Source organism: Patella vulgata, chromosome 4 (genome assembly GCF_932274485.2).
Source record: "Patella vulgata chromosome 4, xgPatVulg1.2, whole genome shotgun sequence".
NCBI lineage: Eukaryota > Metazoa > Mollusca > Gastropoda > Patellidae > Patella > Patella vulgata.
This window is the reverse complement of record NC_065882.2, coordinates 28044462-28068428: the sequence shown is the minus strand read 5'-3', so window position 1 is coordinate 28068428 and position 23967 is coordinate 28044462. Positions and strand designations below refer to the sequence as shown.

The 23967-nt window shown below is 34.2% G+C and overlaps 1 protein-coding gene across 1 annotated transcript in view; it reads right to left on the bottom strand.

The window, feature by feature from the left end:
• Nucleotides 1–23967, bottom strand: part of LOC126819638 (regulator of nonsense transcripts 1) — a 147793-nt gene that overhangs the window by 79487 nt on the left and 44339 nt on the right. The window contains exons 10-12 of the mRNA XM_050547777.2: nucleotides 14503–14710; nucleotides 6343–6489; nucleotides 5015–5103 (exon numbers count right to left, since the gene is read on the bottom strand). Of these exons, the coding sequence (XP_050403734.1) occupies nucleotides 5015–5103; nucleotides 6343–6489; nucleotides 14503–14710 (444 nt within the window). The remainder of the gene's footprint in view (nucleotides 1–5014; nucleotides 5104–6342; nucleotides 6490–14502; nucleotides 14711–23967) is intronic.

Below are 23967 nucleotides of genomic sequence, written 5' to 3'. Positions count from 1 at the left end.
GTCAATATTAATTTTACCACAAAATACCGAATTTCATACAAAATTTAGAAACTTGCAAAAGTTGTTGTTATATTAATATTACAATTTTAATTTTCAAAATATTAATTATAATATTTTATTTAAATAAAAAAATATTTATTTACAAATGACGGAGCCACAAAAAAAAAAAAACATAAAAAAAAGTTTGTGTTCTTTCGGCTGTGCATATTTTTATAGCTACCCTTGAAAACTCGTTTTTTCTCATTCAAGCGTATACCTTCTTGAAGATGCATTATATAATACAAGGATAGTAAATTAAACTATAAAACTAGGTGGAAAAGGTGATTTTGAGATTATGATTTTTCATTTGATTTTATTAGCTTTTCAAGTAGATCTCATCATTCTTCTCACAAAACTTTTTACAGATTCACAATCGGATAAAAACTTTTTTTTTTATTGAGGCTCAAAGTTGCGATTTTTGACTTTTCGCGGAAGAAAGGTTTTTCAACACTTTGAAAAAGCCATATTTCTTTTCATATCAAACCTATCAAAAATAAAGATGTAAATTCATGAAATACAACTTTAAGCCTAATTATGTTTCAATTTTCACATTTTTGTAATAATTACACCGATTTCCACAGCAACTGCAAAATACATAGGTTTTCTCAAAAATTCCATTTTGTCAGAGCGATTTTGGTCAATTTTTTCATCAAAAATGGTCTTGTGCATGTTATATCTGAAATAAACTGCAATTTTTGACCATTTTCAACGCTATTTACCATAACCCAAAAGGTCATCCATCACCACATTTAAAATTAAGCAGTTTAAAATATTTGAAACCCATGCAATATCAAATGATATGGATTGTGTAAGTTTGAGACAAATATGAAGGAGTTTGGGCTGTTACCATAGCAACCACATTTACTTTTTTTTCCGAAAAACATTATTTTCCAATAATCATGACATCAATATTGATAAAAAGTATTATTTTAAAAACAGAAGCTATTGGATAAGATTTTAAAAAATAAAATCAGAATATTTATATGTCTTCTCCCAAGAGCTGGAAAGGAGTTCCCTTTTGAAGAACATTCTGCAGCAGCTAATTGTCTATTTTGGACATTATTAAGACATAAATAAAATATGAAGGAATTAAGATCTTGAAGAGAAATTTTGTTTACATGTATTTATGTTTGTGAATTTTTAAAATTACTTATCTTTACTCTTGTAAATTACTTAATATTTGGTTGTTATAGCAATCAAAACGAAAAGAAACACCCCAAAAAAGGCAATGTTATTCCATTTTCAATGGTGTTTACGCTGACAAACCAATTGATCACCACATTTTAAGTATAGTAGCAGAAAGCATTTTAGCATATATTTATAGCCCATGGCATGTAATATAAAATATTAAGAATTGTATAATTTTAGTGAATTATTAAGGATTTTGGATGATTGTCATAGCAACCACATAATTTTAAAAAACGGACAACTGTTGTTTCATTATCATTGTTCTCAGCATTCGTTTCTTACATTATTATTGTTAGAATTCTGCTTTTACATATTATTTTCTACTCAGCAGAAGATAACATTGACCAATAAAAAAATTATTCTCTATAAGACTAAAGAGTAAAAGTAGGTTACTCAGTTACTGATAGGCTATGGTAGGCCTAGTCATGTTTATAAAGGCCTATGCCTAAAAGCTACAATTTAACTCAAAGTATTGTTGTTTTTACTTCACTTTTGAATATTTCTATTATTCCTTCAAATTGGTATGTAGCCTATTGAGCAACTTCCTTTTTTGTATATTTTAATTAATGTATTGTAAATAAATATCAAATCAAGGCCTAAAGGCCTTACGTTTGTCGGTTCTTTCAACTTGTTTAACTGGCCAACAAATAATATGTGATACTCGAGGTGTTAAATATAGTTTCCTAAAAAGAGAGAGAGAGAGAAATGGGGTTTAACGTCCACTCGACACAAACTAGGTCATTTCAGGACTAACATATGGTTTAATTTTATTTACATAATTCGCTTGCGCGTAGGGGTCTTTAGCAGTGGGAGGAAACCGGAGGACCCGGAGAAAACCCACGAGGTTGGACAGGCAACCCTACTCCTTGCCACGTACAACCGGGGATTCGAAACCACGCCAGTCGACTCAATGACAGACTTTACGATACAGCGCGCGCACGCTAACCATTCAGCCATCCAACCCCCCAGTTTCCTAAAAAAAACAAAGAATTAAAATTATAATAATTAGTATGACAACTGTTATATAATGCTAAATTATTTAATAAAACGTTTTGCAAAAATGGGTATCCGTATCGATACTCAGTGATAGTAATTATTAGTAATATTGTCGACATGACTGACCTAATTGAAATTCATAATCTGTCGGTTCCATCATCTCAAACGAAATGTTGTAAATCGCCAACGGCAAATCCAGAAATTGAGCGATTTTTCAAACTATTCCAGCTAGCGTTAATTCTTTTGTTATTCCAACTTTATTTGGGTATAGTTCCCTTTTTAAGTGGGTAGAAATCGATACGTACTAATTATCAGTCTTCCTCACGGCTGCGGTCGGCACCGAGACCCGTGTGGATATTTTCTGGTTTCATTTCCATTCGTGTGCACAGAAACGGTTTAAAATAGGGCTTGAATAATTCAGTGAACAGCGAATTGATGATTTCAGTGCATTGAAACATTCGTCAATGTTACGCTGTTAAAAGTAGAGACGTGTGGTCGCTGGGATGAAATTTCCCTTCGATTTTTTTATGTCCTGTCACATGGTTATAAAAGCGTGTGAAGATGAGTCACGTGATGTAAACACAGTCGACCCTGCGAAAGGCGTGAATAAAATGGAATTACTATCGTTATTTATTTTCAGGCAAGTTATTTATTCATATAACATAACGATTTCTTCATAAATAAACATCGAGTTGCATTTCGAGCTAAATTTACGGCGAATATGAGTCACAGGAACTTGGAATGGATTTTTCTTCTCGTGTAGAAATGACGTCATAACAAGGCAAAACTACGCGATTTATTTTTGACAAAATTGCCCATTGTATACAATTTTCAAATGCTCGGTGGCGATTCTAATAGCATTGAAACGACAATAAAACGAACTTTCGATCAGTCGGGGGTACTATATTGGCAAATCGCCTCACAAAAAGATTCTGTGAATTGAAGTGTTCAACTTACAAATAAGGCATGGTATTTCGAAATGCCGACAAAGCACCCCCGACCGATCGAAAGATCGTTCAATTACCTTTCTAATGATATTAAAATGAAAAAATAATATTAAAAATAGGAACCGCCGCCGAGCACTTGAAGTGGGGTACCCTCATTTCAAAACGTGACAAAAATTTTCAGCGTAACGTCAAAACACGGGAAATTGACGTTTTTCAACTTACGTTTATGAAATTAATAAAATGAACACATATATAAAAATTATACCAAGCAAAAGAACAGGATATCGGCTTCCAAAATATTTTAAAATTATTACAAAATATTAAATAGCGACCGTATGACGTTAAGTTGAAAAAGGGTTACAAATCGGGAAAAAATTACTTTCTTCCAACGCGGGCAATGGAGCTGTGACACCTAATAAAACATTCGTACTATGTCAAAAAGTGTCCATTGATTTAGTCAAATACCGATTTTTCGGATCACGGACAGCTATGCATGATACGTCCGACGCTGAATGATAATTAAATCAGTCCACTGGAACTCTCAAAATATATTATATAGTTGACAATGTTGGCATTATTTATATTTCTGCTTTATTAAAATTTATTTCAATCTGAAAATCAATGATTCCTTTGGAAAATCAAAGTATCGGTATAAACAATTAGTCAAGATGTATAGAAATTGAACCGAAATGGATAAGGCTAACGGGTGGAAAAGTGAGCGAGAAGTCACGTGACGTAAACAAAGCTCCTTATCGGCATTTGCAAACTTCATGGAGTTTATAACAGTATTTATTTATCAGCAATAAAATATCGTAGATAACATCAAAAGGAAAACATTTTTTCAATATTTATGTTAAATATCATCCAGAAAAATCAAAACCACTATATATTGCGGTACAATTAACTGTTTGTGTCGCGTAAAAGCCATTCGCCGATAACGTATATTTTTGACCAATGTCAGAATTTGTTTGATGGAATATAACGACAATAATGAAAGGACAGATAGTCGAACACTAAAAGAGATCAATTATGATATATGTGTATTGTTTTTATTGAATAGGGTAAACTCCTAGCCGATAAACTATAAGATTTTTACCACAATAAAAACGATCAGTTCGGGAAAAAAATGAAGAATTCCGAATGTCTGACGAAGATGTTACAAAACACCAGTTATAGACATCGCTTTATTTACATTTTTCAAGGAAGGAAAATAATCAATAAAATTTCCGTTTTTTGTCATAATTATGGTCTTGATTTTGCGTAAAAGAAGAAATCATGTTATTCAGTAACAATAAGCGAAAAAATGTTACATGCATTTTGTTTCGTGTGACATTTTTTGTAACACGCAGTCTACAAAAACAACACTCATTTTGCGTAATTATCAGAAATCGTTGAAAATCAATAGGCTTCTTCGTCTCAAGACCTTAAACACTGTGTATAAATTTAAAGTCAATCGGATATCAACTTTAGGACCGCCAGACGGGGGTGACACCAATATACAACCACATTTCAATGTGGGCGTATAAAAAGGGTTACAAATCTGGATAAAACGACTTTCTTTCAACACGGGCAATGGAGCTGTGACACCTAATATTAGTCAGCTAATTTCTCAAATATCTATGTCCTACCAGATTTAACAGATTTTTTTTCATTGGTGCTGTCATGAAAGGATGAAGCCTATCAATATTCGGAGTTCACATCATGAATAGAATAACTTTTTGTTATTTTCAGAATTAACTTTGACAGAGTCATTTTAGAGTTAAGAATAGAACTGAATACAAGTTTGTACCAGAACAAGATTTTACATTTTTCTATCTGCTTATATACTTTAATAATAAGATTACCTTTCCATATTTTTAATTTGATTATGCAGAGCCAGGAAAGAGACTGGTGAGTCAATGGCTTCTCGACTTTTGGCACAAACACGGACAACCTATGAATAGAAACATAATCAATTTTGGTTGTAAGACATCATAAAACTTCATATATTCATACCAAATTCATCATTCAGTAATTCATATCAAATAAACATCTGTTGTTCTTGCAGTGCCATGTATTGAAACAAATGAGTCACAGGATGACTTTTGTCATCACCAAATTTATAAATAATCATGAGTGAGGGATTGTAATTAGCCTAGCCTCATACAGACGGTAACAAGCCAACAGTGAGGCTGATGTTCCCTGCCAAAATCCAAAAATAAATAGATGACACATATTAATTAATTGCACATTTATTTTTTTCAAAAGTATCAAGCAATCAAACCGATTATCAACTATACACTAAGTTTCATCACTCTCTATCAGATAGAATCAAAGTTATCTTGTCCCAAAGCATCGACCAATGAAATTGCTTAGCTGTGCTTAGTTATAGCTTGAAATGTTAATCATTGAACTCGGTCAAGACATTCACCTAATAAACATCTACATCAAGTTTTTACATTCTACCTCAATTAAAAGCAGAGTTGTTATGTTCCAAAGTCTTGACCAATCAAATTGCTTATCACTCTTTAGCCTAAGCAGAAAATTTTAATCATGAAACTTAGTCAAGGTAATGATATAATGAATCTATACTTGGAGTTTCATCACTCTCACTTAGTTAAAACCAAAGTTATTGGCCCAAAAGCATCAACCAATCAGATTGCTTATCTTTGCTTACCCTAAGCAGAAATGCTCATCTTCGAACTCCATCAAGGCATTCACCTAATAAACACCTACGCCAAGTCTGAACATTCTAGCTCAATTAGAATGAGAGTTATTGTGTTCCAAAGTCTCGACCAATCAAATTGCTTATCGTTCTGCTTACCCTGAGCAGAAAATGCTCATTATCAAACTTAGTCAAGGTATTGATGCAATAAAACTATACACCAAATTTCATCACTCTCACTTAATTGGAATTAAAGTTATCGTGTCCCAAAGCATCAACAAATCAAATTGGTTATCTACCCTAAGCAGAAAATGCTCATCTTCGAACTCCACCAAGGCATTGACCCTAATAAACACCTACACCAAGTTTGAATATTCTAGCTCAATTAAAAGAGAGTTATTGTGTCCCAAAAGTGTGACTGAAGGACGAACAGACAGACCCGGTGGGGGACAATTAATACAAGATATACTGGGTAATTGAACAATATGTTGGTTCAGTTTTTGGTCAAATAAGTTCTATAATACCCACCTTAAGACCAGTTCGATGTATTTTTTCTGTAAGTTGATCAACAGCGATGTTTGATGGAGCACACACAAGTACAGGTCCACTGATCTGTTTTACTAGATGATATACAATAGTTGCAGATGTGACAGTTTTACCAGTTCCAGGTGGGCCCTTCAAAATATCATTTAACATTGTATATCATGGCATAAATAGTAAAGTAATCACTTTAATCAACAATCTGATTAAAACACACACATTCGTTTAATCTCAAATCTTTGTTCAAAAATTTGTAAAAATCATTTAAAATCACCAAAAATCATCTAATTTGTACTTATGTGTGTCCAGTTTAAAGCTGACTGATTAATTTTGATAATGAGTGTCCAATTTACAAGTATTTAATTTCCTGACCACTGTTCAACCAGCGGCTGCCAGACAGGATACGTCCACATTTTCGAGAGATGGATAGAGAACAAGCTAACAAGAAAGTGATTTTTCCTACAATCAAGGGCCATAATTAAGGAAGTTACGGTCCGATATGCGTGAATATCGAAAGGAACCAAGATCTTTGGGTTATAAACTTACATTTCAAGTTTCACCAAAATTGGATAAAAATTGTGACCTCTATAGGGTCCACAACCTTGATATACCATATTTTTACGCTATTTGAGAACGAACGGCAGCCATTTTGTCTGTCAATTTTGGGCCGATTTTCACGAAATTCGAACTCGGCCGTCCTTAGGGTGTAATGGTGATATAATAATACGGTTTTTAAAATCAGATAAAAATTATGACCTCTATAGGGTCCACAAGCTAAAAACGCGATTTTTCGTACAATCAGGGGCCATACTTCAGAAAGTTACGGTCCGATATGCGCGAATATCGAAAGGAACCGAGATCTATAGGTTATAAACTTATATTTCAAGTTTCAACAAAATCAGATTAAAATTGTGACCTCTATAGGGTCCACAACCTTCATATACCATATTTGAGAATGAACGGCGGCTATTTTGTCTCTTAATTTAGGGCCGATTTTCACGAAATTCGAACTCAGTCATCCTTTGGGTGTAACGGTGATATAATAATACGTTTTTTTAAATCAGATAAAAATTATGACCTCTATAGTCTATAGGGTCCACAAGCTAAAAACGCGAATTTTCGTACAATCAGGGGCCATAATTCAGGAAGTTACGGTACGATATGCATGAATATCGAAAGGAACCGAGATCTTTGGTTTATAAACTTACATTTCAAGTTTCAACAAAATTGGATAAAAATTGTGACCTCTATAGGTAGGTGGAAAAGGTGATTTTGAGATTATGATTATACATTTGATTTTATAAGTTATTCAAGTAGATCTCATCATTATTCTCACAAAACTTTTTACAGATACAAAATCGGATGAAAATTTTTTTTTTTATGGAGGCTCAAAGTTGTGATTTTTGACTTTTCGCGGAAGAAAGGTTTTTCAACACCATGAAAAAGTCATTTTTGGTGTTTTTTGCAATGCCATATTTCATTTCGTATCGAAACTATCAAAGATAGGTTGCCAGGCAACGAAACATACGCCCACAGCAGCTAACTCGTCCGGGCAGTCAACAAGAGTTTACTTTTTTCGGTAATGAAACATTTATAATACATTAAAATCTGATTAGGAGTTACAACTCATTAAGTAATTATCAGAAAACCATTAGAATTTGTTTGGTTTTTATAAAGTTTTGCCCCATGCTAACGTTTAGTATAGGAAACTTTTAACATCATGGATTTAGCTGTTCAAGTCATAAAAATTCATTGAAAATCAATATACTTGTTTGTCTCAAGACCTTACACTCTGTGTATGAATCTGAAGTCAATCGGATGATAACTTTAGCTTCTAGAGGGTCACAAGGTTTTTAAAAGTGATCGGAAATCGTTGTAAATCAATATGATTCTTCGTCTCATGACCTCAAACACTCTGTATCAATTTAAAGTCAATCAGATATTAACTTTAGCCTCTAGAGCATTTACAAGATTTTTTGAAGTGATCAAGGGCCATAACTCTGGCAGTAATTATCAAAAATCGCTGAAAATGAATAAACTTCTTCGTCTCATGATCTTAAACACTGTGTATAAATTTAGAGTCAATCGGATATTAACTCTGACCTCTAGAGCGTCCACAAGATTTTTTGAAGTGATCAAGGGCCATAACTCTGGCAGTAATTATCGGAAATCGCTGAAAATCAATAGGCTTCTTCGTCTCATGACCTTAAACACTGTGTATAAATTTAAAGTCAATCGGATATTAACTTTAGCCTCTAGAGCGTCCACAAGCAATTGTGGACGCGGGACGGACGGACGGGGGTGACGACAATATACGACCACATTTCAATGTGGGCGTATAAAAATGTAGATGTAAATTCATGAAATACAACTTTAAGGCTAATTATGTTTCGATTTTCACATTTGTGTAACAATTACTCCGATTTCCCCTTTTTCATGACCTTAAACACTGTGTATAAATTTAAAGTCAATCGGATATTAACGACAATATACGACCACATTTCAATGTGGGCGTATAAAAATGTAGATGTAAATTCATGAAATACAACTTTAAGGCTAATTATGTTTCGATTTTCACATTTGTGTAACAATTACTCCGATTTCCCCTTCGTCTCATGACCTTAAACACTGTGTATAAATTTAAAGTCAATCGAATATTAACTTGTGGACGACGGACGGACGGGGGTGACGACAATATACGACCACATTTCAATGTGGGCGTATAAAAATGTAGATGTAAATTCATGAAATACAACTTTAAGGCTAATTATGTTTCGATTTTCACTTTTGTGTAACAATTACTCCGATTTCCCCAGCAACTCCAAAATACATAGGTTTCTCAAAAATTCCATTTTGTCAAAGTGATTTTGGTCAATTTTTTCATTAAAAATGGTCTTGTCCATGTTATATCTGAAATATTGAACCTGGTTGTTGTGCATTTTAAAGTCAGTAGCTATCAAGTAAGATAAACAGAAAAAAAATAGTAAAAATATCTAAATGCCTTCTCTCAAGAGCTGAATATATGTTCATTTTTCAACAATTTTCCGCGGCACACAATTGCCTATTTTTGGGACGTTTTTGGGTCATTAGTAAAATAAGAAGGAATGGAGATAAACAAGTGAAATTATGGGAATACATGTATGTCAAAAAGTTTGTGAATTTTTAAAATTACATATTTTTAATCCGCCATATATTATCAATTTTGGTTGTCATAGCAACTAAAATGGAAAAAATGCAATTTTTGACCATTTTCAACGCTGTTTACCATGACCCAAAAAGTGATCACCACATTTAAAAATAAGCATTTTAAAATATTTGAAACCCATATAATGTAAAATGATATGGATTGTATAAGTTTGAGCAAAATATTAAGGAGTTTGAGTGGTTACCATAGCAACCACTGTATATTTTTTTTAAAAAAGCATTATTTTTCAATAATTATGACATCAATATTGATAATTGTATTATTTAAAATCAGAAGCTATTGGGCAAGATTTTAAAAAATAAATCAAATCAAAATCTTTATAAATATGTCTTCTCTCAAGAGCTGGAAAGAGGTTCCCTTTTGAAAACATTCCGCGGTAGCAAATTGCCATTTATTTGGCTGGTATTAAGACATACTGTAAATGAAATATGAAGGAATTGAAATCTTGAAGTGAATTTTGTTTCCAAGTCCAGAAGTTTGTGAATATTAAAAATTACATATCTTTACTCTTGTATATTTAACATATATTTTGTTGTCAGCAACCAAAACGAAAAACTAACCCCAAAAATGCAATTTTATATCATTTTGAATGGTACATGTTTTTACCATAATGAAACATGTGATAACTGATCACCCATTTTAAAGAAAGCTTTTAGCATCTAAAACCAATGTGATATTAAATGTTATAAATTGTATAATTGTTATAAATTGCATAATTTTTAGTAAAATATTAAGAACTTTGGGTGGTTGCCATAGCAACTATATAATTTTAAAAATAACATACTGGTAACTGTTGTTTCACTATTGTTTGTTCTCTGCATGTAGGCCTATTGCTTACATGTTACAAGAACATTTCTATTTTGTATATTATCTAACAACATTGACCAAAAAAACCAAATTATTTGTGGTGCATCTAAATAATTCTCTAAAACTTTTAAAAGAAGACTAGGTAGGTACCCATACGACAGTCAGTAGGCTAAGGTACATGTACTATGTAGGCCTAGGGTGGCACTAATGCTAGGATTTTGACTGGAAGAATTGTTTTGTTTTTACAATGTAGGTCTACTTTACATTTGAACATTTTCATTATTCCTCCAAATGTAGACTATCGTGGAGCAACTCCCCTTTTTTTATTCGTATATTTTCCGTCAACAACATCAAATCTAGGCCTATTAAATTTAATAAAGCCTTCACCCTGTGTTTGTCGGCCTAGATTCAATTTGTTTTTTACTGGCTAACAAATAAATTTGGTTTTAATAAATGTATTTTCCCAAAATTACAATGAATTAAACATATAAATAATTAGTATGAAAACCGATATATAATAACATATTGAATAAATTGCCTTTGTAACTGTACGGCCATTTTATTGACTTACCACGGCACTAATCTCAAATGAAATGTTGTAAATCGTCAACGGGAATTCCAGAATTTGAGCCATTATTTAAATTATTTTTTGTTGGTGTTAATTCTTTTGCCATTCCAACTTTATTTGGGTATTACAATGGTCAGAAATCATGTTATTATTATCCGTAACTCCGTTCCTTCAGACGAATACAAGTCGCAACCGGAAATGGTTCTCCCATACCGTGTTGATATTTTCCGATTTCATTTTCATTTGTGTGCACATTAAATACTTCAAATTAGGCATGAACAACAGAGAATTAAGTAATTCAGAACATTGAAATACTTGTCTATGTTTGGCAATTTTTTAACTGTTGAAAAATATTTGGTGTTAAACGTAAAGGCGTGTGTAATAGGAGCTGAGACGAGAGGAAATTTCCCTTCGATAAAAGCGCGCGAATATGAGTCACGTGATGTAAACATTGTGGATCCTTGTCGAGATCAGGCATCAAAATAATGGAATTATCTATCATTATGTCTTTTCAGGCAAGTCATTTATTCATGTATAACATAACGCTAATTTCATAAATGAACAATGAGTTGCATTGAGACGTAATTTACCGTGAATATGGGTCTTAGGAACTTGAAATTATTTTTTTCTTCGCGTGTTGAAATGACGTCATCACATGCAAAACTACGTTATTAATTATTTTCCAAAACATTTTCCGATGTATACCATTTTCAAATGCCCGGCGAGGTCACTTGACATGCTCCGATTTTGTTGATTTTAATAGCATCGAAACGGCAATAAAACAAACTTTCGATCGGTTGGGGGTGCTATATTGGCAAATTTCCTCAAAAAAAGATTATGTGAATTGAAGTGTTCAACTTAAAAAAAAAAGCATGGTATTTTGAAATGTCAACAAAGCACCCCCGACCGATCGAAAGATCGTTCAATTATCTTTCTAATGATATTAAAATGAAAAAGAAATATTAATAATGAGTGACCTCGCCGAGCATTTGAAGTGGGGTACCCTCATTTAAAAACGTGACAAAATTTTTCTGCGTAACGTCAAAACACGGCAAATTGACGTTTTTCAACTTACCCTTATGAAAAAAATAAAACGAACACGTATATAAAAATTATATCAAACAAAAGAACATAATATCGGCTTCCCAAATATTTTTAAATTATTACAAAAGATTAAGTAGCCACTGTTTGACGTTAAGTTAAAAAAGGGTTACAAATCCGGAAAAAACGACTTTCTTCCAACGCGGGCAATGGAGCTGTGACACCTACTATAGGGTCCACAACCTTGATATACCGTATTTTTACGCTATTTGAGAACGAACGGCGGCCATTTTGTCTGTCAATTTTGGGCAGATTTTCATGAAATTCGAACTCAGTCATCCTTAGGGTGTAACGGTGATATAATAATACGGGTTTTTTAAATCAGATAAAAATTATGACCTCTATATAGGGTCCACAAGCTAAAAATGCGATTTTTCGTACAATCAGGGGCCATAATTCAGGAAGTTACGGTCCGATATGCGCGAATATAGAAAGGAACCGAGATCTTTGGGTTATAAACTTACATTTCAAGTTTCGTACAAACAGGGGCCATAATCCATGAAGTTTCGATCCGATACATGCCAATATCGAAAGCAGCCAAGATCTTATGGAGATAAACCTAAGTTTCGTCAAAATCTGATAAGAATTGTGACCTGTAGAGTGTCCACAAACAATTGTGGACGGACGGACGTCCGGAGAGACAGGGTCGACGACAATATACGTCCACATGAAAATGTGGGCGTATAAAAACGCGATTTTTCGTACAATCAGGTACCATAATTCAGGAAGTATCCGGTTCGATATGCGCGAATATCGAAAAGAACCAAGTTTCAACAAAATCGGATAAATATTGTGACCTCTATAGGGTCCACAACCTTGATATACAATATTTTTAGGCTATTTGATAACGAACGGCAGCCATTTTGTCTGTCAATTTTGGGCCGATTTTCACAAAATTCGAACTCAGTCGTCCTTAGGGTGTAACGGTGATATAATAATACGTTTTTTAAATCAGATAAAAATTACGACTTCTATAGGGTCCACAAGCTAAAAACGCTAGTTTTAGTACAATCAGAGGCCATAATTCAGGAAGTTATGGTCCGATATGCAGGGCTTGCCACGAGACGATAGTAATTACTCGCGCGCACGCTACGCTCGCGTAAAACCAAATTTACGTGAGTGATTAAGTACTCGCGCAAATATAAAAAATAATTTAATCAGAAATAATTGAATATCGTAATATAAAAAGCCGTAAACAATTTGTATGCCTTCATATCGATGCACTATTGCGCACGCGGCGTGTCTTTCCAGTGCCAACTGTTGTTACTAAAAATACTTTGAGACGCGTACTGCCAGGCGGTTTTTAAGCGGATGTCCTTTGCCGTGTCTGGATAATCAAACATTGAGCGGATGTTGTCGTTTCTATTAATAGCAATTCTTTCGATCCCGCATCTTTTCTGCAAATTGATGGGATTGAAATTGTTTTGCCTGTTCTTTTACCTTTCTAAGCTTTACCCGAATCCCCTCAGCACGCCAACGATTGCAAAGGGAAGCCCAGTTTCTCTTGCAACGTTCTTGTCATGGGAAGACGATTTACAGATAATATTACTGCCAAGGAAATAAAAGAGTATGCATTGTCATTGTGTGTGAAATAGCTTTATTCAACGTCCGCTTCCACCGAAGTGACAAGAGCTTTGCCATTAGGCACATGAAATTTAAATGGCTACTCACGCACATCATTCTGCGTGAGTAAATACATGTACTCGCCTCACTCGTGCAAGTCTATATTTGCGTGAGTAGTCATCTACTCGCCTCCAATTTGCTCGTGGCAAGCCCTGATATGTGCAAATATCGAAAGGAACCGAGATCTTTGGGTTATAAACTTACATTTCAAGTTTCAACAAAATCGGATAAAAATTGTGACCTCTATAGGGTCCACAAGCTAAAAACGTGATTTTTCGTACAAACAGGAGCCATAATCAATGAAGTTTCGATCTGATACATGCCAATATCGAAAGCAGACGAGATCTTTTGGAGATAAACCTATATTTCAAGTTTCGTCAAAATCAGATAAGAATTGTGACCTGTAGAGTGTCCACAAACAATTGTGGACGGACAGGGGCGACGACAATATACGCCCACATTTTCATTAATCATTATACGTCATTAATCAATTGGGTTGTTTATTTTTTAATTTTTGTAGACGACAAACAAATACAAGAATTGGGCGTGGATCTGCCCCTGGGGGTCGGGCATGCACCAAAAACAATAGGGATCATCTTAGGGTATAGGGAATAAGTATGTAAAGTTTCAAGACGATCACGTAAGAATTGCGGCCTGTAGGCGACACACAGAGACAGGGGCGATGGCAATATACGTCCACATTCATAAAAATAAAAATAAAGCAGTTTCTTTGCAACAAATGCACACACAAAATTTATTTTTAAATAATTGAATGTTTGGGAGTGCTACATATATATACAGGAAATGTAATTATTTTAAAAGTAAGTTAATAAACAATTCTTACTTGAATAAGACTAAGAGGTCGTTGAAGAACTGTTTTAACAGCATAAACTTGTGAGTGATTGAGTTCCGGTAATCCCGGAGCACTGAAGCGTTTTGGTAGTTGACATTTCAATACAACATCTTCTACTTCATGTCCTAATAACTTATGATAAATATACCCCCACACAGATGTTTCATCTACAGCAAATGTCTTTAATGCTGCTTGCATCCTGTTATAATAAACATTATATTCTAAAATTAAATCATAACAAGCCAACAGTGAGGCTGATGTCCCCCGCCGAAATCCCAAATAAATAGATGACACATATTAATTAATCGCACATCTATTTTTTTCAAGAGTATCGAGCAATCAAACTGATTATCAACTATACACTAAGTTTCATCACTCTCTATCAGATAGAATCAAAGTTATCTTGTCCCAAATCATCGACCAAAGAAATTGCTCATCTCTGCATAGCTTTAGCTCGATATGTTAATCATTGAACTCACGTCAAGAGGAACATCTACATCAAGTTTAAACAGTCTACCTCAATTAGAAGCAGAGTTGTTATGTTCCAAGGTCTTGACCAATCAAAATGCTTATTGCTCCTTAGGTAGAAGCAGACAATTCTCATCATCAAACTTGTCAAGGTATTGATGTAATGAAACTATACACCAAGTTTCATCACTCTCACTTAATTAGAACTAAAGTTATCGTGTCCCAAAGCATCAACCAATCAAATTGCTTATCTCTACTTAACATAAGCAGAAAATGCTCATCTTTGCACTCTATCGAGGCACTGACCTCATAAACACCTACACCAAGTTTGAACATTCTACCTCAATTAGAAGGAGACTTATTGTGTTCCAAAATCTCGGCCAATCAATTTGCTTATTGCTCTGCTTACCCGTAGCAGAAAATGCTCATTATCGAACTTAGTCAAGGTATTGATGTAATGAAACTATACACCAAGTTTCATCACTCTCACTTAATTGGAACTAAAGTTATCCTGTCCCAAAGCATCAACCAATCAAATTGCTTATCTCTACTTACCCTAAGCAGAAAATGCTCATCTTCACACTCCATCAATGCATTGACCTAATAAACACCTACACCAAGTTTGAACATTTTAGCTCAATTAGAAGGAGAGTTATTGTGTTCCAAAGTCTCGTCCAATCAAATTGCTTATTGCTCTGCTTACCCTGAGCAGAAAATGCTCATTATCGAACTTAGTCAAGGTATTGATGTAATGAAACTATACTCCAAGTTTCATCACTCTCACTTAATTAGAACTAAAGTTATCAAGGGACATAACTCTAGACGTAATTGACGGAAATTGCTGACATTCAAATGGCTTCTTCATTTCACTAATTTAAATGATGCATATGAATTTCATACAGATTAGGTGATAACTTTTGTCGTTCAAGCGTTCACAAGATTCAACAAAGTTAAAGAAGGGCCATAACTCTAGATGTAAATAACGGAAATTTGCTGAAACTCAATAGGCTTGTTCGTTTTACTAATTTAAATGATACATATAAATTTCATACAGATAGGATAATAACTTTTGTTGTTAGAGCGTTCACAAGGTGCAACAAGGGCCATAACTCCAGAAGAAATTAACGGAAATCGCTGAAATTCAATAGGCTTCTTCATTTCACTAATTTAAATGATGCATATCAATTTCATACAGATCGGTTGATAACTTTTGTCATTAGAGCGTTCACAAGATTCAACAAAGTGAAACAAGGGCCATAACTCAAGATGTAATTAACGGAAATTGCTGAAATTCAATAGGCTTCTTTGTTTTACTAATTTAAATGATACATATAAATTTCATACAGATTGGTTGATAACTTTTGTCAAAGCGTTCACAAGGTGCAATAAAGTGAAACAGGGGCCATACCTCCAGAAGAAATTAACGGAAGTTATTGAAATTAAATAGGCTTCTTCATCTCACCAAAGCAAACCACATATATCAATTTCAAAACAATCAGATGATAAATGTAGTCTGTAGAGTGTTCACAAGAAATTGTGGACGATGGACTGACGGACAGCAATATACGACCACATTTCCATGTGGGCGTATAAAAAAGGTTTCATATTACGATACTTATATGGAGCAATGTAGGTCAAGACCTAAAACATTTCGAGGCCTGAGTACAGGGCTCGACACTGCCGGCGGCCTTGGCCTTCAAATTTTAGAATTTGGTCGCAGATTCGTGGCCGATTTTTAACTATCCACGGCCATGTATGGTCGCCGATTAGTGCTGGGTATCGAGAGTTATTTTTACTATCGATAATCGGTATCGAAACAATCTTATTTTCACGGTCGTAATGAAGACAGGATTACATGTTTTAAAGTCAAACCATACGATGTTGTGATACTCCGACAGATGTTTTTGTTCGTCTAATTAATAATAAACTGTCTCATATTACGTATAAATTGTTCTTTATTTTTAAATAATGTAGCCTTGGTTCTGAATGACGAAATACCATTGATAGGCCTATGTATGTGCAAGAACCAAAATAAAATGAGCACGAGTCGATTCAAAACATTGCGTACGTGAGCGCGACAAATACCAACATGGTGGACAAATCGTTGTCGATTCGTGTGCAAAAACTAAAGAAAATGTAATAGCCTAAAGAGCTTGTCATCACGAATCCGTAAATTGTTTGTTATTATTAAAAAGAAAATACAGCCTTGATTCCGAAAGAAGAAATACAAACGTTTTTGTCATCCATCATTGCTATGTCATTTAAATTATAATGAGCAGACGAATTCTGAAAGGGGAAAAAATCTGAATTATTTACACATCCGGGTATCTCAAATTTAGCGAATTCCATGATATGGCGATTATTAATTGTTTCAAACTAAAGTATTGTTTAAATGTGGGTGAATTTATTTTAACATTTTTTTTAAAAAGCTACATTGAGATTGAGACTTTGAAGTAAATATAAAGTGACCGATGTAGACTATTGTACTATTATATATATACAAAGGATTAAGTCACAGAAAACATCGAGTCGACTCCTACGCACGCACGAAAAATAGACGAAGAGAACGATACCGGTACTCGATAGTGCTTTTTGGCACATCTTATCGATACTATCGATATTTTACCCAACTCTACCGATGATATAGTAATACTTTTAACTCTCAATATGGCTACATGCCAATTTTTTAAATATTTTTTAGAATAAAAAATCGTACTAAAAACGGTACGATAAGAATTTTCTCCCTGAACTCAATAACTGTAAGGATGCATTATTTTTGTGAAAGTAATAAAAATATTGAACGTGATGTGATAGGCAGGCCTGTAACAACATTTTGACTGAGAAACAAGATCTACAATAAACAGATTTACATATGATCGACATATTAAAACCTTCTAAATAAGCCTTGGATCAAGGTTGCACTTTGGCCTATCGTAGGCCAAAGTTGGCCTTCGATCGGAAAAACGAAATTTCGAGCCCTGCCTGAGTATAATAGTTATTTTGCACATTACACTTCTCCATTCTGCATTTTGCATTATAGACAAATGCAAAATAGAACTAAGCATATTAGAACATATACACCTTAGATGGAAATTAATAAATTACGTGATTGATCTACAAGGATAATGGGCAGAGATCAAGCTGGCATACAATAAATCAGCTTACCGTACAATAAGAGCGAATCAAGCTAGCATGCAATAAGGAATTCGCTGGATGACCATGGTTTTTGTGAAATTGTGCGCTCGGTGTGGCTAAGGCCATGTTAAATTAATTCTCTGATTCAGGTTTTAGGGTCTCCAGAATTCAATGAGGGAGGGAGGTCAACACAACACACCTCCCAATTTTTAACACAACACACATTTTTTCAACACAACACAAACTCAGAATATTTCATTCTATTTTTTCGGTATGTGGGTGGTTGTGGTAGGGTAATTTGCCAACATATACTTACTTAGACCCCTATCACTGTTTAATAATATCTGCCAATTTAAACACGAGTTTTCAAAAACAACACGGAAGCTAAATCTATACTTCGAAATGGCAAAACAGTATACACGACGTGGTCAATTTCATTTTTTTGTGCATTTGACAGATAATGACGACGAAATAGTGCGTCAGAGTCATTACACAAAGCCATTTTAACTAGCATCACAATAGTGTACTCATATGGAGTTTCTACAACGGTCCACTGCAGTGCCTTTATTTTCCCTGGCAGTACCGATATTTGTAGATTTAGGAGTGTGTTTTCACCAGTGTCTACCGCCACCGAATCCGCTATGATGAAAATTGTAGGCAAGTTGAAATAAGTCGCGCTGTACTGGAAATAATAGTAAATAAAATAAAAATTGTCCAGTCCGTTAAACTGTTATAAGAAATCAGCGCGTGTCAGGACAAACAAGCCTATGTACACATGTAACCAAGGACAACGTGGCAGCGAAAGTTTGCGTGCTGTCACATGGAGTAATGTAATAACGTTTTAAATTTATGACCGTGATTTGTTTTCAAATCTTTCTGTATACAAATTATGATATTATTTTATTTTTTTAAACCAATATTTATGCGTGTAAATTAAAAATGTGCGTATGTCGCCTAAAATAGACAGACGTGTGTTCGATAGTGAAGAATGTACTGTGTGGACAGGTACACGCACGGAGCTGCCGAAATCAAAAGACAACACAAACTACCGCGTAGAAAATCAACACAACCATCGATTTGACGATGTGAAAGCTACGCACGCAGTTGACCCGAAACACAGAATTAATTTAACACGGCCTAATCCTAGTTACTTTATTAACGAAAATATGAGAGCCTGCCCTGACTGCTCTCTGCGTTACTGGTGTGACTTAATGACAACTAGTATGAAAATAAGGCTTTTCCCCATCTCGGTTCTTTTAGAATCCTTACCGTCTATTTTCCACCGCAATTCTTCTTTGATCACCAAAAGAAATCATTTCCTGCCACAACTGACACAAATTTATAATAATCTAATACTATTTTCATGTAGAATTGTGCGAGAGAAAAACATAAACAACATTCATTCAAATTTGGCGGCCATTGTAAACTGACGCCTGCGCAAAACGGTTCATAGCTGCCCCCAGCCAATATTCCAAATTTAGGAATGGAATTTTTACCGTACGAAAATTCGTGATGTACATGTACATCAATTAACGGACTAAACTTGCTATCTGATACCACTAAAGTTTTTTTATTCAACATACATGAACAATAATTACATAAAATCTGTGTGTTGAATGGTTGAGGTACATTTTTATTTTACTTGATATGATTTAATTATATAACAAACTGCATGGTGTATGCCCGTTTTCATAAACCCAGTCAGAAAAGAACAGTAGGATGTTTAACCCCATTTCATTCTATTTTATTGATCGTTTTCCGAAGGTCTATGAGTAGCGCCCCCTTTTACTGATCATTTTTGTAGATTGATCGTGTAAATTATTAATTTCTATCCTAGCCCTGACTTTTTTCCGTATGCAAATGAGCTTCATCGTAAATCCCATATAAGGTGTGTTCTAATATGCCAAGTTCCATTATGCATTAGTCTATTATGTAAAATGCAGAATGGAGAAGTGTACTGAGCAAAATAATTATTATGTACTGTATTTAGTATTATTGAAAAGTGTATTCTGTATTTTAACACTGTGACATTGGTACTGTGGAGCAATGGAAATTGCAAACTGTAGTGTAAAACTAAAATAAGTATTTTGAACTGCTGACAGACAATTTCGCACCGTGAACATTGGAATAATAGTGGCAATGTTATTCTTCCATAATAATCCAGGAAGTTAAGTTTGGGTATCCGCGATTATCAAAAGGAACCAAGATCTTAGTGCGTAAGGCCATGTTGAATTGATTCCTCGTTTCTCCTCGCCCGCGCGCTTAGGTCAAGGACCCCGAAAATCGTGCGCTTACGTTTTTAACACAAAAAAAAATATTTAAAAAATTACGTTAATAACATCTAAAAAAAATTCTACCAAACATCAGAAGTCAATTCTCGTTGTTTATTCCTCGTTACGAACTAAATAAGTAAGTGCAGGGGGGTGCACTACACGCAAAACAAAAATCTACAAGATAAACCTGCGGACAAGACAGAAAATAGGCATTGCACCGAATAATGGATCCGGTTGATAATACACATGTAGGGGCCCGCATACTATGGAATAAGTTACACTGTATATGATTGGATGAATTCGGCAAAATGGCGCGTGTAGCAGTCATTTCGGCTAATGAGAAAGCATATTATAAATTGTAAGACAGTCGCTAATATTCAACCGGAAACCTGAATAATCAATTTTTTCATTGGCTAAAATTATAACACATGTCATTATTATTCAAGTATTACCCAATCATATCTTGTGTAATAAATAACGCACGCCTTACAAAATGGTGAGCTATGCCGGGACATAGGTAAATTCGCGTACCGGTCGGCCTAATTTATTGATGTTCAAGGAAATAATAGTGGTCCCGTTCGTTCGTTTCTGGAGTTTAACGAACGAACAAACGGGACCATGGACCTTATAATTATACCTTATAATTATAAGGTCCATGTATTATAAAATAAGGTCCATGACGGGACCACTATTATTTCTTTGAACATCAATAAATTAACGAACGAACGGGACCACTATTATTTCCTTGAACATCAATAAATTAAGCCGACCGGTACGCGAATTTACTTATCTCGACTCGACTTTGGTGTGTATTCCCAGCACTTTCACGTTCGATGATATTGTCGAAACCATCTGTAACTCAACAAGCGAATCAAATTTCGTCTAACTGGAATGTTTCCATTGTATTGTAACACAAGAATACGGAAAATTTATATCAAGATATGGTTATTTCATTTTTTAAAAAGTTAAACAAAGAAGCCACTTGTTACCAAATTTCAGTTTGTTATTAAATTTATTTAATTAAATAAATATTATCTGTGTTTTTATTCTAACCAATAATATAACTAGATTATTTATAATATTATTAAAAATGGTACTCAACCCTCAGACTATATAGGTATTATGCCAGACCACTTTGTGTTTTGAAACCCACTTTGTATTGTGTTTACCGCACATGATTGCCAGAGTGGTGGCAGGAGAAACAAGGAATCAATTCAACACGGCCTAATGGAGGTATGGGCTATTTTCACAAAAACGTACAATTAACGGTAAAGACATATTTTGAAAAGTAATTATGAATTTTTATGGAAATTTTCACTGTATTCTTTAGGTTTATAACTCAAGAGGATGTCTATCTCAATGCAAGAAGTCTTTTCCGTTATCATTATTTATAACGCAAAAGACATACTTTGATTGTCTGTTTTCATTCACATTGCATAAACATGCATGATATTAACACAGTGCTTTGACTACCTTATTCCCTGGTTTTCTGAGTGAAAAACTCTCAATCACTCAGTCAGTGTTTATGTCTTGGGGGATGTAACTCCGCATAATATAGGGGGTGCTAAAACTCTGCTTTTTTTTCTTTACTTTAAGCAGTAATATGGATCATTCCACAAATGAGGGGTCCAAAGTGTGACATAGGTACTAAAATTTTAAGTTATCTCAATCACTTATAAAATTATACAAATAATATGAGTAATGTGTGCCATTTGAAGGACAGTTGGTGATTTCTCATTGTCGAGTTCCAAAAAAAAGAAATGAATGATTTTACATGACAGGTTACGTACAGATTTCTTGTGTAAAGGGACACCAAATTAGACTGTTGATGCTAAATTTCTGTGCATATATAAGATATACTAATGTGTTTATGATGTATTATTTTTATTGAAACGAGGCACCGTTATTAGAAGTCTAAGCAGAAATAGTGTATATTTGTGCCAACACCTCTAGCCAGTCAATGTCGATTACATGGATATTCCCAAATTCCCGATACAAACTGAACAGTTTCTGTAGATTTTTAATAGAATAAAGATTTTGCAAAATTGATGAAGTTTGTATGACGTTAACAATCGATATGAACTACTTGTTAATCAGTTATCATGAAAAATCAACATGGAAAGGTTTAGTGCCGTTTACTGTGATTCGGAGTACTGCAGTTTCACGGGTAAAGGGACACCAAATGTTGATGACTTGCCTACTAATAATTAAATCAAACCATATTATGTAGTATTTCTCCTTTAAAACTTGAAAAATAAATATACTTTCAATTATAAAAAAAACATTAAACTTTCAACAATCAAAATAAGTAGCAGTCTTTGAGAATTGGTTGTGTCCCTTTAAATAGCTTACGTTGTGAATCCTTTTAGCCAAAACAATGAAACAAAAGACTTGAAAAGAGCAAGATAACATTTCAAGATTGTTAGATTGTTTACCGGAAAGCAAAGAAAATAATGTAGCATTGGTTACATACGCGTATACTAATACAATATCTAGTTAATAATAGGGACACGAAAGTTTTGGTTTCCCATTTTCATAATAATATTCTGACACCGCGACCATTCTGTCCCGTGATCCCCGAATATCAAGGAAGCGATAATTTTCATTTATGGAAGAATACTGTTAATTTGGACTCGGCAATTATAACGTTCGGCATCTATGCGTCATATGCAGGGGGTAAATTCACATCACAACGTAATTTCGATAACAACGTAAATACAGGGACGGTAAACTTTGATTCGAACTCATTCAGAAAATATCCATTCGCCGGGCCATTGGATGCTTTAGGTATGTCTATCCTGTGACCATAAACTAAACATCTCTATCTGACGTAATTCGCAGCTAATAGAGGGCGTTACCAGCGGCATAAACAAGCACTTCGTAAATTGAACGAGGGACTCGATTTTCAATATCGACAAAGCTAATAAAATTTTCACAGACAATTTTACAAAATACAACTGCTTATGTTTTTCGGAATTTGTTATTTATTACGTCATCCAAATGGAATTAAGATGAAACATTTTGGTTTGATTTTTCAAGTTGAGATCGTGGCTAACTTAACAATAATACAACGTAAATATTGGGGACACAAAAATTTACGTTGTGAGACGTGAATAAAAATCCTCCCACTGAGATTACTTACCATTTGTTAAGAAATGAAAAACTAGCAAACAAAATCTTAGATTCTCTGCTGCATGTTTCGCGAAAATATTTGGAAATATTAGTCTCAACTTGTGCTCAACATGGTCCAGCTGTTAAAATGTTGAGTACAAAATGTCCCCAAAACGTAACACATAAATTCAGGGACACCACGAATTGCAACATTGAAAAATTTAACCTCAAACCAATTTCTATGTTTTAATAGAATATAAGTATAAAATAATAAACATGATCAATTAATTTTTTAAACAATTGGTGATCAGTAAATATGTGTTTCTGCTGCTTTGAGCAATGATATGTATGAATTTTCAATCGGACCCCTCATTTGTGGAATGACCCATATAGATCAGTGAGTAATAGAGGTCATTGGTAATAGGTATTAAATACTAGATGATCGTGACTAAACTAGGGAAGACATGTC